Here is a 16,026-nt window from a genome sequence, read left to right as displayed (position 1 = left end):
CTGTCGTGGATTCCGAATTCTCAAGATAGAAAGGAATGAAATTTTCACTGTTCGGAGCTTCGCCCCCCGAATCTGGGGCACTAGTGGAGCAAATGGGGTCCTCTAATATGAAACGGAATGGTAAATATCTCCGGTACGCCCTCAAGTCTCCCTAAATCTCCCTCATTCATTCAATTAATCCAGTGATAATAGAATTCGAACTAGGCCTACTAGGCTCGGGAAAATATCTATTCTAATTTAACAATCGACAATTGAGCGCCGAGGGCGATGAAAACAAAAGGAAAATTCTCTCCGAATTACCCTTTTTTCTCGCGATGCTAATAATTCCACAGCCACTCAGTATTATTCACGTTTAAACGATGCACTTCACGTAATAACAATTCACCACGAAAACAGCGATGTAAAATAGGTGGTGTTTTAAAACGGTACAATCGGAGTGGTTCGGCAAACTTCGGTGGGGCTCCGTTGCACGTACTTTTAAATCGCCCTCACACCGTCTGACTTCAGTCTTTGACGCGCAACTGTTGGACCAGGACGCACACGAGTGGCATCAATCCACTTTGAATTTTCATTCCCGAGTGTTATCGATGTTTTAGTCAATGTTAATTATACCCATTACATCGTGTTGAAGATTTATTTATTCAGGCTGTTCGTAATCAGAGAAGAATATTGAGGAAAATGTGGAGGAGGATGAGGTGAGTTGAACTGACTGTTGATATATTTTTTTGGCCTCATTTTTTTGGCAAAATTCGATTAAAAAACGGGGGTGAGACCGTGGGATGGGAAAAAATATTAATTTTTTTCTGTGTCCACTGGGACATTTCTACATTTTTTGCGACAATTGCTCTGAGGAGAATCAACAAATGTCAGGAGACCAGGATTTTCCTCTTGTGCTCCAGATCCTTTGAAAATTCGGTTATGACGTCAGGCTGACGCCTTTGGGTGATAAAAAGTATTAATTAATTTTTTGTATTGATTCCGTTTGGGTATTTTCAGCAAAAATACTTCGGAGGGGCATTAGCATCTGTAGGAAAGTCAAAGAGAATTTTTAATGAATGGCAAATTCTGAATGAAGGAATATTTGGACGCGATTTATTACTTATCTTGGAGATATATTATTTTAGTGCGTTTATTGAATTCGATGCCAGAGTGATTTAATATTAGTACTTCTCTGGATTGAATCGAAATATGGAAGCCATCGGGGCGAAAGGAATTTCCCGGTGGGTCGTCACACTTCACCTGCGAATCCAATATCGAACGCGGTTGGTACATCTATATAACTCGAGTCTGCGTACCCTCTGGTGGATATAGATATATCACTGCCTGAAATGTACATAAATTATGGTTGAGAGAATTAAATTTTGGTTATTGGGGAAGAAGGTGAATGGAAATTCAGTCAAGCCAGTTAAATCCCCTCATTTTCAGGGTCAACTTTTCTTGAAAATATTTTCCCTGAACTCCCGGGTGATAATATTGCAGTAATTAATTATGCATCATCATCTTCTCCGATACTTTCCAAGGAAAAATAATCAAAATTTTTTTAAATCGCCGTAGAATCAGCGGGGAAAAAATTTTATCGCGGAAATTCATGGGGAATTGAATTTCTTTTTTAATGAAAATAGATATGAAATACCTCGGCTGTACATTTTCCAAGTTCCTGCGAAGGTTATTCTCCCCCTATGCCCATGAATTCTCCATAAATATCCTCTTACTCTCCCCCTTTTAATAACCTGGATCGCTCGTACTCCACAAAAAAAGTGAAATGAAATAAAATTAATAGCTTCAAATATTTGTCGAGCATTTTTTTCCCCTCGAGAAGACGAACGGAATTTCTTTCAAACGACAGTGAATTTTTCACTCATGAAACTGAGTAAATATTGACCACAACCGTTGTATTAATGGCTTGTCTTCCACTGTCATAGAATTTCATCATAAAAAAAAAAACGATTTTTCACGCTGTTGAAACGTTGAAACCCCTTTGTCGAGGCTCTGGCATTTCAATCAATGATTGTCAATGGATAAAAGGATCGAATAGAGCTGAATATACCGAGAAAAACCCCATTCAAATTAACTTTCGTATTCATCATTCTCCAAATGACATGAGCTATTCCATTTTCACCGAAAACGTAGAGCTCAGCCATAATTCCGTTGGTTGCAAAATTAAGAAAAAAAAATTAACATCTTCGTTATCCCGGGAAAAAGCAGTTCCTCCCCCTTTCTTCATTACCACTTCACCGTTTAAATTCTCAGAGACCTCTCGTAAATGTACCCGTCACTCCGCGCCCCATAAAAAGCATTGACAGACACTTGAGTACTCGCCGATGAAAAAAATAAAAATAAAAAAGAACTTGAAAAATATAACAGGCCTGTACAACCATTAACCCAACAATGATACAAACACACATGCTCGAGTACAATTGCACATGTGGGTTGATATGGTCCAGGTACCGCGAATATGAATAATACATGAGCGGAGTGTTTAATCTCAGTGGGAAGTAGCCCCGATGATATCGTCCATTAACGCTCGTGGTCTCAACAATTGCAGGAAAACGCTAAACCCTAATGAATTCGCCTGTTTTGTTAATTGAATGCCGAGACCATTATGCATCGTAGAATAGAAATTCCGTTCGTCTGCGGTGGCGATTAACGTGAAGAGCTAGAGAATAAATAGAGCGCTCCCTTAATACGAGCTTTTTCTTAGAAAATTTGAACATCTGCACGTCATCTTACAAATTAACTGTAATTATGAGCACGAGTTTAGAGGACGGGGGGCTGGATATTGAATTTTACGGAGTGGAACTGCACTGAGAGAGAAAAATATTCCAACCAGATATTTATTTACTCGAGATAATACAAATCATTTGAAGTCGATTAAAAAAATTCGACTAGTCAATCTGTCACAAAAAAACTAAAAATTTCGATTCTGACGAAACTGATGCTTCCAAAAAAAATCAGGATTACTCGGTGATCATTAAGCACCGGAAATATCTTGACATGTCCCCGGGATGTTCATCAAGACATCAAGAAATTCCCGAGTCAATAAAAACATGATAATTCCAGTAATTTCCTTTCCCTGTTTACCTAGCAGTCAGTTTGAACTCATCGGCTATAAAAAAATAATACACTTTCATACCCAACGATTAGTTTTCGTCTGCTCCGTAAATATTATCTCTACGCACGCACAAATCCCAGACTGCGGTGAAACTCCCCGGGTATCAGAGCCAAGAACGATATTGGCACGCCAAGGAACCCCAGGCTCTCAACGCTGTATTAGTCATCCGATTTACCCGGTACAGTGTATACTGACAAGAGGGTGCCTTACACTCCAACACCACTAGGATTCGTGTGATCACTCGGTTGCTTTTCTTCACGCTCCAACGACGGGGATCAAGTGCAGTCCTCACAAGTTGGGGATGAGGGGGTGGCTTGAGAGACAGCGATAATGGGGTCAGAATGGCTTTTCATGTAGTTGTGGTCCTAGTGATCATCCAATAAAGTACGTGAAGCAGGATTTTTCGGGGAAAAAGCCCCTCTGGCCCAGCAGAATAAATTCGTTGTGTCTGATGAATAAATTCACTCGACAATTATATTTATTGAACTGCAGCTTTACATGATCGCCAAGACCATTTTCGGTTGGATTAATTGCCATTAATTACCTATTGGAGAATTCAATAACCACTGGGGACAAATCTGCAAGGAGATAACCACTTTAATCTCTAAAAACTCAATTCTGTAATTTAATTAACACAGACCCTGAATTTATGAGTCGATAAAAAGTGCTGCACTCTGTCTACCAGAGTGGGCATGATATCTAGGAACTGATACCAGAGGTAAAGAAACTCAAAACCCTTCGGAAGTACTTCCCCCGCCCCCTCTCCCACCACTGGCGATATCACATGCACACTGAGTACTTTAAATGTGTGCTAAATCGGTAGATAACAAGAATTTAGCACCTGTGAACAGTGGAAAACCGGCTTCAGTGGGTAACCGAATACCGAGAATCTAGTAGTCACCAGGGGCAACAGAACTCTCCGGAGCTCACACACGCGCGACACGCTTAATTAATCCCAATCGATCTAGTGGATTTAATTAATCGAGGTCTAAAATTAGAGAGTGGATGCCAGTACAGGGGGATAATTATCATCGCACGAATTGCTGGGGACATTTAAATAATTTGATAAATAGCTTTTGATTTTTTTTATCGTTCTGCAAATACTCAGGAAGATTAATGAGACATCAGCTAATTTTGCAACTAATTATTCAGTTATTCCGTTGACTAGCGATTTATTTTCAACTTGAATGAATTCATCTCCCTTGAGTTATCGAGGAATATCTCCAAATCTAAATGAGATAGCGAAATTTTTGTAGAAATTGTTTTTTCAGATCTCGATCTGCTCTACAAAAAAGGGAATAACAAAAATTTTGCTATCTGCCTTAGATTCAGAGGTAGTCATTAAAAAAAGTTCAATTTGTTCTCTACCGATTTGCTAAAATTCTACTCGAAAAATTTCTCTGTTCTCTTGATCGAAAAATTTCCAATAATTTCTCAACACCCTCATCTTCCCCAACCATATACTCGAATAATAATAGACTGTGCAATTGGAACGAATCAAATTCCCCCAGGTGTCTGAACCACTGCATTCGCTCTCCCATTAGCTCCAGCCTCCCATGAAAGATAAACCCCACCGCAGCTCGATATTTCACCCACTCTCCCTCAATTTTTCGATCAGTCCATCCATCACATCTAATCATGCCCCAATAGACATTGGTAATCGCCCCCGGAACCTATCAATATGAATGGAAAAACGTGCAAGATGTCAGATGTCGGTGGTAGCTCCTTGCATGCACGTGACACCATGAACGATCAGTGACCGTGTACCGCATCCTGGATTCTAGATTCTTCCTGTTTGACCCGAACGGTCATTCTCTATGCATATAACGGTCCCGTGGGTAACCGTTTAACGTATCTTGGAGCTTTGCCGATTGTGTCACACGTATTCCATTGAAATACGATTATTTTGGATTTATAAAGTTCCTCTGTCACGAGATCTGAATTTCAAGTTAAATCAATTCGATTGATTCGAATGGAATTGAGTAGAGGAGATGATTTTATTTTGTTAAAAGAGGTCTCCCTCTTGGTAAACGTGTTAATCATTTGTTTATGAATCATTCTTTTTCCATTCCACCTATCAAATGAGACCCGATTGTCTAAAAAAATTGTCAAAGGGAGAATTCAATATATCAATTTATTAAACTCATCGAACTCTTTTTGAATTTATTTTTCGTCACACTCTACTGCTCAAGGCGAGATCATTCAAACTACCTGAAACTACTTTACAACTTCATTACTGATTTTTTAAAATCTCCAAGTTCATTCCACTCGAAGATTAAAACATCTCAGTCCGACTCTCCGGGAAATGGAGAAAAAAAAAATCTGAAGAGACTCTGGTCAAAGCACTCACCCTAGAAAAAATGAAAACCAGTGAAAGTGAATATTCTACAGAACGAGCAGTGATCGATCATAATCATTTAATTACCCTTTCAATAAAAAAAAATATCACTTCAATCCGATCGATGAGGAACTGCCTGATTCATCCTTACCATTCGGTCACGACTGGCATCAGATTCCAAACTGCCGGGAGGAAAACACATCAACATCTCCATGTACAGCCGTGACGAATGTACGATATGCAAAACACATCGGGTGCTACGCCTCATCGCTATGGGAATCATCCGTTGATAATTCCGAGTGGCCCCAATGGCATGGCGAATTCCCATCTGCACCAAGAAAACACTCAACTTAATGTGTATTATTACGAACTTATCGATAGAATTTATGCGTTGGCAGACAATATCCGGACTCACTGCGAGCGAGAATATTACTGCTGTTATGACAATGTGGAGAGGACTTGACACAAGTTTTAATTATTAGTTTTTATTTGTGGTTTCCACTTGGATCATTGGAGTCTGACCAAAAATATTTCATTACTGGTGCACGTACCTTGGGACGCTATCCAATTGTGGAAACATTCATCTTTTCATTTTTCATTCCGCCAAGATACGTTGTAATCATTGATCGCATGGAATCGGGCGTAATGACAGGGTTAAACCCGAACTTTTATCCTACCCTTGGGCCTTGAACTTGGAGGCGAAAAAGACGAATACATTGAGGCGATAAAAAATTCTAATACCCAACAAAACAATTTAATGGAAGAAAAAGGTTTCAATACAATTTCCTGTTTAGTTTGAAAAACTTAATAAATCATTCACAAATTAAATAAATTTATTCCCCGCGTTATTTCGTAAACTCGTTCGCGTGCAGTTGAGATTGTGCACTCGGAATTCGCTGGCGGCTGAATAAAATGAAATTATTTACGTGGGAACAAATAAATAATACCGAATGCTTCCTCTTGAGTCACTTTCGCATGACAAATTGAGCGAAACTCCAATCATTTGATACTGAGATATTCCTCATTTATTCATCGTGTTTCGCGACCTAAAAATATATTGTTAATAATAAAACAATTTTCAATGATTAATGTAATGAGAAAGAAGAAACGGGCCGTACAATGAATCAGCCCGAAGGTATCACTAAATGCGCTGCCCATCCATTCATGAATTAAGAACTTCTCAAGGTCAAGAGTTTTGTTAATCGAGCAAGCCAACTGGTGGGACACGCATTTGCGATGGTAACTCGAGATAAAGCGCGGATGAGTATAAAGGAGATCCTTGAGGGCCTCTTATTCGAGAAATGGGCTCCCACCAAAAAAAAATTGAGTGATCCCCGACGAAATTCTCGAAAACCCTATTCTGCCCCGCAAATCAATAAGCACTCCTGCAAAATATGGAGCAAATGAACAAAGATTTTAATTGCGGACCTAAAAAGTCAGTTCAGCTGGAAAGTCGATCCCTTGCGTTTTCGGATTTTTTTTCTCATTTTTTTTTTGCTGCCTTCGTATGCATCATTCAGTGTTGTGCTCGACTTATAAGGGCCTTGACTGCAAGACTTGCAGTACAAAAAAATCCAGGGTAGATGATACAGGTGCGAGTCATTATTCTTGTTTCCCTCAGTATCCCATTTATGTGCAGTTCTTGCCCTCTCCCTTTTTAACGTAACATCCTAACTTCTTTGTTTCCTACGATTCCCGACTGAATGTTGCGAATTTCAAGGGAGTTGGCATAGAGCAATAATCCCTACTGACCTCCCCACCACCAAACTCACGCTAATTAGAAGCCACGACAATTTGTTTTTCTCACTAGGAGAGCACTGAGTACTCCAGTGTACGTGAGCATTAAAATTGTGGTGGGGGTAGGGAGGCTTGCGAGGGAAGACTGATACGGGGAACGAGACATTACCGTGGCTTCTATAAGGATTGATGCGATCGTTAGTCTAATGCAGTTAAACGTGGAATTTTTATCCAATGACATTTGTCATTAGCGAGGGGAAAAGGGGGGAGGATAAAAAGACAGAAGTAAATGGGAAATTCCAATTTTCTTCGTTAGCAAGATCGATGGCGATTCGAGGAATAGTTGGGTATTTTTGTCAGGGAGATGGACTTTTTAGGGCGTATTGAGGACAGTTGACGAGTTAACTCAATCAATTTTTTGTTCAGTTAAACTGATTTTCTTGGCTGTAGAGATTGTTAAGTTTTAATTGTTGGATGGTTTGCCTTGGGTGAATGGCTCGTTAAAATGTCATGATTGCTGGTATCATTATTATTCTGTAATTATTCTGTAATTATCCGTCGGTGAAGCGCGTGTGGAGACAGAACTGGTGAAATTTTTTGGTTTTAAAATTACGATGAATTTAATGGAATTCGTCTGGTTTATGACGACTCGTGTGTCGAAATGATTTTTTCTTATTTTTCGAGGTGATTAAAAATCATAGGACACTCTTTACACCTAATTACCGGGGTATGGTGAAGAGTCTCGTCACGATTCAAATATCATAGGATCAACAGAGCCGAACGTGACTGAGACAGTGCTGCACGCACGCTTTACTTGTGGGGATCCAACGAGAATCGAGGACATTTTTTTCTCTATCCTTTGAAATACTATTTTCATTTTCGATTTGTTTATATTGCTCTCCGGAGAATAACTACGAAAATTTTTCTGAACCTAATGAATTTTAATTTGAGGATTTTTTTAGAAGTCGTAACCGGATAAAATTACATGAACTTTCAGAAGCACATGCAGAGCAATTTTTTAGAAAAATACTGGGATGAGAATCGAAACAAAGGGCAATGCCTCGATTGTAAAAAAAATTAATGCTATTGAGATAAATTTTCTCCGGTTTTCTGGAAAAATTCACGTTAAATCCAATAAAATTTCCAGTGCCATCATTGGATTTTTCTCCGGCCATCACTTTGAGTCTTTATGCCACAAAAAATCTTTCAAATCTTAAAACACACTATATATTTCTTTGAAAATTACCCCCCAATAATTTTTTTTCTCCGTTTATTTTTCATTTTTATATTCACCACGTCAACTGAAGTCGATTCATACTCCTTTTAACAATGCCGACGTTATCTGCTTTGGTTTAGAAGCCTAGAATGCCTGGTGAATAAAGCACCGCAATACATGGACGTTTGAACCATCACCGATTCCAGTTCTCGATAAAATTTACGCTGGCCATTGGCACAGGGGATTCCACGAGTGGTTACGATTCCACGTGCAGCCGACAGCCGCTGTCTCGGGCCCAGTGCGATTCCACTCACGTACGCCGGCCTCCTCTGGCTGAAATTCTTTTTTCTTCCCCAGGCAATTTTTTTTTATTTCCCTTATTTTACTGTATTCTCCCCTTTACCTGTCAGCCGATTAGGATTTCTGTATTAGTTTAATGATTTTGCGAGTGAGAAAACTCTTCCAAGATATTTCCTCAACCACTTGATCACGGAATTAATGGAAATAAAAAACGTCGCTATGAATCAGCACTTTACCAGTGAATTTATTGCAGTGATTTACTCATCTTCCCGCTCCATATTTCCAGGAGTAAATATTAATTGATGAAAAAGATGTCGGTATGTCATAAATTGTAATAAGAAAATTCATAAAATTTACCCAATCCAATGGCATTCTCTATTTTTCCTCCTGAAGAGGTACTTTAACAACTCTAAATACTTCGTTCATATTTCTTCGATTCATTAAGTAATTCCTCTTTGGCTTCACTGAAAAAAAATTCGCAATTATTTACGAGCAAAAATAATCCTGCATGAATTCAATACTTATTGCACCCTTTGAGTGAGTTTAAAATTCCACGAGATTTTGTGCTGTTACATTGAATCGTCCCAGAGTGGTTTAAATATAAATTCTACCAATCGTTTCCGGACTGTTGTTTGCTTATTGCAACTCCATTTAGTCTCTGCGAATAATTATCCACAGGTGTATATTTTTTTTCACCAGTTGAGCCTGTAATTTTATAATCGCTGAACTTTGAAAGCGACAAGAAACAATTTTTTCATTCACGTTGATGTCTTGATGCCAGAAGGGAGAAAATGAGATGGTGGATGCAACGCGTAGACACATGGAAAAGAAATAGCTCGAGACGAAACGACTGCTCCACAATTTTCTCCTCAGAAACTCTTATTACGTCAACGATAAATAATTGCTGATAATAATAATGACATGGACAAATTATGCGAGGTATTGGAGTCCGAGTAATTACGCTATATCATATGTAAATTTAATGTAAAAATGCGGTTTAATGATTTCGGAAGAAATAATTAGTTATGGTCAATGAACGAGTTGTACAAAAAACTAGTTTTTTACGATAAATTCTTTATGATTTTTCCGGTTGAATCTAAAATTTCACGTTTAATTAAATTTTTTATCGATTCAATGCACACCTCTGATTACTTTTTCCTATTCAATGATCATCCGCTTTTATTTCGTGAAGAACCTGAATTGTGATTGACAAGTGCATCATTAGAGAGGAAAAAAAAATTTACGGTCGAACGAAAGACGTCATTGGGACGCCGTTTGACCCATCGACTGTCACCGCGTCTCAAATGTTCTGATTAAAAAGGAGATGAACATTTTGGAAATCGAATGCATATATTTTCAATGGGATGAACATTTTTTTTATAAAATTCTCTTCCAGTTCTAACGGTTATCACGAATTATCCTCTCGGACAGTTCTACCCTCATCATGAATATATAAAAGAAGAGGAGGAGTCACAGATGCCGCCAAATGATGCCTTTCATCTAGTTAACAACATTTCCAAGTTGCCGAACGATCATAGTGACCTGACAACGAATTTTTTAATTACATTGCCGAGTAATTTTGAAAGTCCCGTGACATCCGACCGAATGTAAAGATCTAAATAACACGACTACTCCATTATAACCGAAGGATCCACCGTCAACGTCCAAAAAACCCAGGAACCGGAAGTGATACAAAAGCCGAAAGCCACTGAGAACAATCACACGCCCGGAGGGACTTCTCAAGTTTATACCCGTAAAGTTGGACTATCATGTCCCTCAGTCACTCGATTATTCGTCCTGTCTTCCTGAATTCACCGAGTCAACAGGACTGAGTAAACCCAAACGCAGTACAGCAGCCCTGGTAATTTCATTTCTTACCCTCTTCCTGAATTCCATCCGGTTTTACCTCCATTCAATTTCCCTCATCTTCCTGCCACCAAACGCAATATCCCTCTCACACACCACGTGATGCAGACAAGATACACCGATGGTAAAACTGGATGTCTCCTTGAAGCAGCTGTCACTGGAGGATAGAGTCGTCGTTTAGGTTTTGCGTCGCTTTGATAGAATTCTTGAAGTGAGGCGAAATGAGACGCTATTTGGCCAAGTCTTACGAGCATTGAGAGCGATGAAATATAGCTGATTTTCTCAGGAAAATATCCACCCCTCGGCTGCTTACTTATAGCCAAGAGAATGCCGTTCGATACGACCAGCGCTGGTTATTCGAGGGGGAGACAAGACCTAAAGAATCGCCGATAAAAACGTACTTTGTTACGAGTTAAAGAGAATGAGCAAATCGATAGCAACAGGACTGGGCATTCATCGAGTTCAGTCATCTTCGGCTAACATTTTCCATCGTCAAAAAGAAGAAAAACATCAACAAGTTGTGCTGCTTGATGGATCTGACTGGAGAAAAATTCTTTCTAGAATGGAGAGCCCATTGATGGTGTTGCTGACAACTGGGAGCCCCTTTCCTGGTGTATAAGCAACACCGGTAATCCCACGAATAGTGGAGATAGTTCTGATGAGAGACAATCCCGTCGACGTGACCCGAGGAAATCCTTTGGTTGGGTAACCTCGCGAGTTTTTTTTTTTCTCTTCAGATGGGTTGATATCACCTTTTACGGGGATCGGTCGGTGAACTTTCGGCACACTTTGACGAACGGGGATCATGAGTAGACGTATTGGGAGCTCGTTTGGGTGGTTAACAGTTTTTGACATTGCGTGCGAGGTGCAATTAAGGGGCTGATGATTTTTTTGGAGACGAAGGACAGTCTTCCCCGGTGTTGAGGTCCTCCTGGACATTTTTTTACACTCTGTTATTATACGCGATGAGGTCTTCAGTCAAAATTATGAATTACGAGAATTATGAATTACGGTTTACCGAGTGCAAACGTGAATCGCAAAATCGCCTGGTCGTCCCCACAGGGATAAATTGCCAAACAAATCGTGGATTTCAGGTCCGTCGTCCTTTTTTTTTTATTGAATTTCCCTTCGCCCATGGATTACGTTTCGGAACGATATTTTCGCACTGTTCCGGTCATTTTGCTGAAATTTTTCACTCCATGCCCCCATCAATTTACCTAGTCTGTTTCCCACAACAAATCCACGTGCTAAAATTCATCGAACCGTCACGCGCCAGAATGCAATTGCAAACGGTAGGACAACACGCACGTCGTCCAGCTTCTTATGAACCCCCCTTTGAAACCACTTCTGACAACAAGAAAACCCGTACACGTGAATACAAGGGGTTAAATAATTGTGGTCACGTATTGCCCGTAACTCTCGTAATGCCTTATTTATTACACTATCACTTGCACCTAAATCATTCTGACGTTTAAATGAAGGAAATACCGGAGTTAATATCCGAAAACATTTATAATCATTAGTGTCTATGGACTCCCCCGACAATTGACACCAGTGAAAAAATCACGAGCCATGTTCAGTACATTTTTACACCAAATTCAGTTTCATTCATGTCCGCCTAAAAAATGTGGAGCTACCAAATAATTTCAAGGATTTAATGGCGCCCAAAATTCACAAAACATTTCCTTTCTCCATCTGAATTTGAGAAGAGAATTGGACTTTCTGATTTCTCAGTCAATTATTTCGCGAAAATGCTGGAGACTTCGTGAATTCATGAATTATCTTGAGCTCCAGCTCTCAAAAATTCCTAAAACTGCCACCGAATATCCAAAGAATGATGTACCACCAGAATTATTCCCCGAACCCATCGTTTGAGATGCGAAAATAATCGTTGGGTGAGCAATGCAGCCACAACTTCTCCACCTCTGTTCGAAAAGCATGAGACAATGCACGACACTCCTCTCACGTGTGGATTTATGAACAGCAGTGAAAGGTGTGTACGTGCGTGTACACATGAACATCAGAATGTTGGCATATAACATTCTATACATAATCCACAAGTTGGTGTTGCCGTTCCTGCTGGGCAGGGTGAACAAACTCCCATGAAAACCACTGAAGAGGGGGACCGAATAAGAGAAGCGGCACATGAACAACTGAGCCGACGTATCTTACTCCTGGTACGAGCCAACTGGTAACTCCCAGAAAGCTTGCCACTCGCCAAGACCTTTGATATAGATTTACGATAATCCCACGCACCCGGGGTACTTCCTCATTCTCCTCAACACGTCGGAAATCGTTGAATTTCGATGTACCTGTGATGGTTCGATTTAATTCCTCATTATGTCTCGCCTCTTCCGCATTCCATCCAAGGTCTCCCCCCAGATCAGTCTGGGGGTATCGAGAGGTGCAAAAGGATCATCATGTGGAGCATTTTCGGTTGGCCAATGCTCCCATTGACGCAACACCGCGGGAGCCAGTGGATTAGAAAGTGGTGACTCATCTCAATGAAAACGAAATTATGACAAGCGACTTTTTCTGAATAATTCCTCTGGTGATTTCCCTCGTTATTTACATACAGTGTAACTCATGATTGCGATAAAAAATTGAAGGGAGAGAAGAAGTATCTGATTCTGTTTGTCCAGAACGATTGTCTTAACGCCACTTCTTATTGCAATATCGATGCTCCGTTCTGTTTTTGCAGTGCCACCCGACCGCACCACTTATTTACCAATCAATTATCCTCTTTCTTTTTTTTCAAAGACCGGAATGATGAAGACCCCTTGTTTTATTTTTTTTTACACTATAAACATTCTCGGATTATTCACTGCAACATACTTCTCAGCCCACGTAGCGGGGGGTCTCCCGGCAAATCGACCAAAAAATAACTGGAGAAGAATGAGCAGGAGTAAAATAAAAATACGAGAAGGATAGAATGCTTGGGGAGGAGGAATAATATTACGGGACTGGCGATTCAAAGGGACGAAGCACACGGTGGTCACATTAATTTATGAATATTGCGTGACGGACTGCTGTGGCTTCTTGGAATTGATACTACCAGGGAAGGGAGGGTAATATAAAATCCAAATCCCTCAACTGCACTTCGAGACATCAAGCACGTAGTCATTGGTGAAATCTAATTTGAAAAATTTCTTTCATTACCACATGAATACCCGCTTCGGGGTAACTTTACTCCTTTTTTCAGCGATTTACAAATGTAATAATGAGGGTAAATATTTGAGAGTCAAAAAATAATGACGAGATTACGGAAAAACGATAGTCCCCACATCATCATCGCCTGACTTCTAATAAATTAGTATAATTAATGAAAAATCTGTAACTTTTCCTTTCAGGTCTTGTCTGCTGGCGATATTCTTCTTTTCCTGGGTGACGGGGTCATCGCAGAACACATTTGAGACAGTCCACAACAGCAATGCCGCAATATTAAATCGTTTAGGCCTGGCACCACTGGATATACCCGATGGCCATCACAAGAAACGCCTGGCGGGTCCAGAACCCCCAGAATTATCGGCCCTCCAGACACGCCTGCATCAGCCTTACAGCCGGCGTCATGGTAATCGTGACAGTCACGTTTATGTCGTCAAGTTACCAGCAAGCCCACCTTACTACACCATAACGACACCCCACAAGTCACCGGTTAAAGATGATAAACTAGGGAATAAGATGCCGATGAATAAGAATTCCGTCAGCTCAAGTGTGATACATCAATCACCGCCCGTTGGTTTTCACAGCAATGGCAAACCAGCCAAGATATATCACTGGAATCTTCCAGTCATGAAGAAAATCAGTGAGAAGAAGCGGCTCCATGCGCAATTCCGAATGGATCAGTTGAGAAAAAAATTTGAGGCTGAAAGAACAGCAGCTGAAACCATTAAACAGAATCATAACTCTCTGAATGTCCCCATGAAGCTTCTGAAGAAGGATGACACCAAGAGATTCCTGGCCAACAGTCTGACAAATCCCAACGATCAATCGGCGATCAAGCACACGAGAAATAATGACAAAATACTGAACTATCCCGATGACACGAGGCGTGTCAATGGTATCTTTGACAATGCCAAGGCCAATGGTACACACAAGATGTTCAGACTCGAGGACTCAATGATGTATCATGTTGCTCATAAGTCGAATGATCGTCTTGCCACCTGGTCCATGTCCAATGACTTTCATGGAATGAAGACCAGTGGTTTACAGAAACCGAAGAAACACCGGAAGAAGGCAGCCATGTCCTACTACGCACCCATCACAACTAAAACCGGCTCAACCAGCATCCACAAGAACTTCCCTGGGAACGGGAAACCTAAGGCCTTCTACGTTATGGAGAAAAGTCGTAAACCCGTTTACTATCATCCCCTCCTTCCATAATTGAATTGGCTTGTTGGGAGTCAATCGATTAATCCAGAGAGGGAGGAAGCCAAGGGGAAAATTCAATTTTTGACTGATGATATTAATTATGCTATGGCGATAAAAGACCAGTACGACTAACAATTTTTCGAGTTTTCTTTTAATATTGACTGAGAGAGAAAGAGACTTGGAAACTTCTTCATCGATGTACTTCAGGTCATGTCAATTTTCACATCTGACTCATGTAATTTTTCTGCATCATTTTTTTATTTCAATTCCAAATCGTTGGAATTTATTGTCGAATTGAGTACAATAATAGGCATTGTATAGTTGATACCTCCACTGTTGACACTCATTTTTATACTCCAATGTTTTTCACATTCAACGATTTGTAGATGATAGATGAGGAGTGGAATTTTTATACAATTTATTGATAGTAATTTTTTGACGGAGCTCGACTCCACATTTTCACGAGTATTTTGTAAAATTATTCATGATTTTATTGATACTTATTTGTAATTGTAAGGAACATTCCAAACATTTTGTACTCGTATACATAAATGTAATGTATAAGTATTAGGTGTAAGTTGACGAAGAATGAAAATAATGTAGCCAATAAAGTATTTATAATTCTTTGTACACCGCGGGGATTTATTACTTGCTGAGGGATGCGTGATGAGAGACCATTGAAGAGCAATCTTTTACGCCAGTCTATACTTCCTTCAGCTACAAATTTTGGTTCATAAATAACGGGGATGTTACATTCTCGGGGAAAAGCCGCCCAGTTTCATCACGTAAGACCCCAATATTTTTACATTCGCGAATTTTTGTTCAAAATTACAGGGAAAATCATAACCGAGGGCTACTTCGCTGAAAAAGCCAATTCAATTACGAAGAATGTAGAACTGACTGTTGAATATTCATCAAAATGAGAGTTTGTTCTCCCTGGATGAGAAAAAAATCAAACCATATAATTTTTGATAAATTATTCGCCGGAGTAATGCCGTGTAATGATCATCCGGAAATGAAGGGTTTAAATTCTCATTTCGTCCTTAATTTCCGCACTTGAAAGGGCGAATGTCTAGTTTTTGGATT

The 16,026-nt window shown here is 39.9% G+C and overlaps 1 protein-coding gene across 1 annotated transcript; it reads left to right on the top strand.

Annotated features, from left to right (window-relative positions):
• The first annotated feature begins 499 nt into the window (after window positions 1-499).
• On the top strand, window positions 500-15,570 carry LOC135171199 (uncharacterized). Its single transcript, XM_064137586.1, has 2 exons — window positions 500-695; window positions 13,920-15,570. The coding sequence occupies exons 1-2, from the start codon at window positions 679-681 to the stop codon at window positions 14,950-14,952; spliced, it is 1,050 nt and encodes a 349-aa protein (XP_063993656.1). The 5' UTR covers window positions 500-678; the 3' UTR covers window positions 14,953-15,570.
• Window positions 15,571-16,026: the final 456 nt, after the last annotated feature.

This window comes from Diachasmimorpha longicaudata, chromosome 2 (genome assembly GCF_034640455.1).
Source record: "Diachasmimorpha longicaudata isolate KC_UGA_2023 chromosome 2, iyDiaLong2, whole genome shotgun sequence".
NCBI lineage: Eukaryota > Metazoa > Arthropoda > Insecta > Hymenoptera > Braconidae > Diachasmimorpha > Diachasmimorpha longicaudata.
Note: the sequence above shows the minus strand (reverse complement) of the source record. Positions and strands in the feature narration are given on the sequence as shown.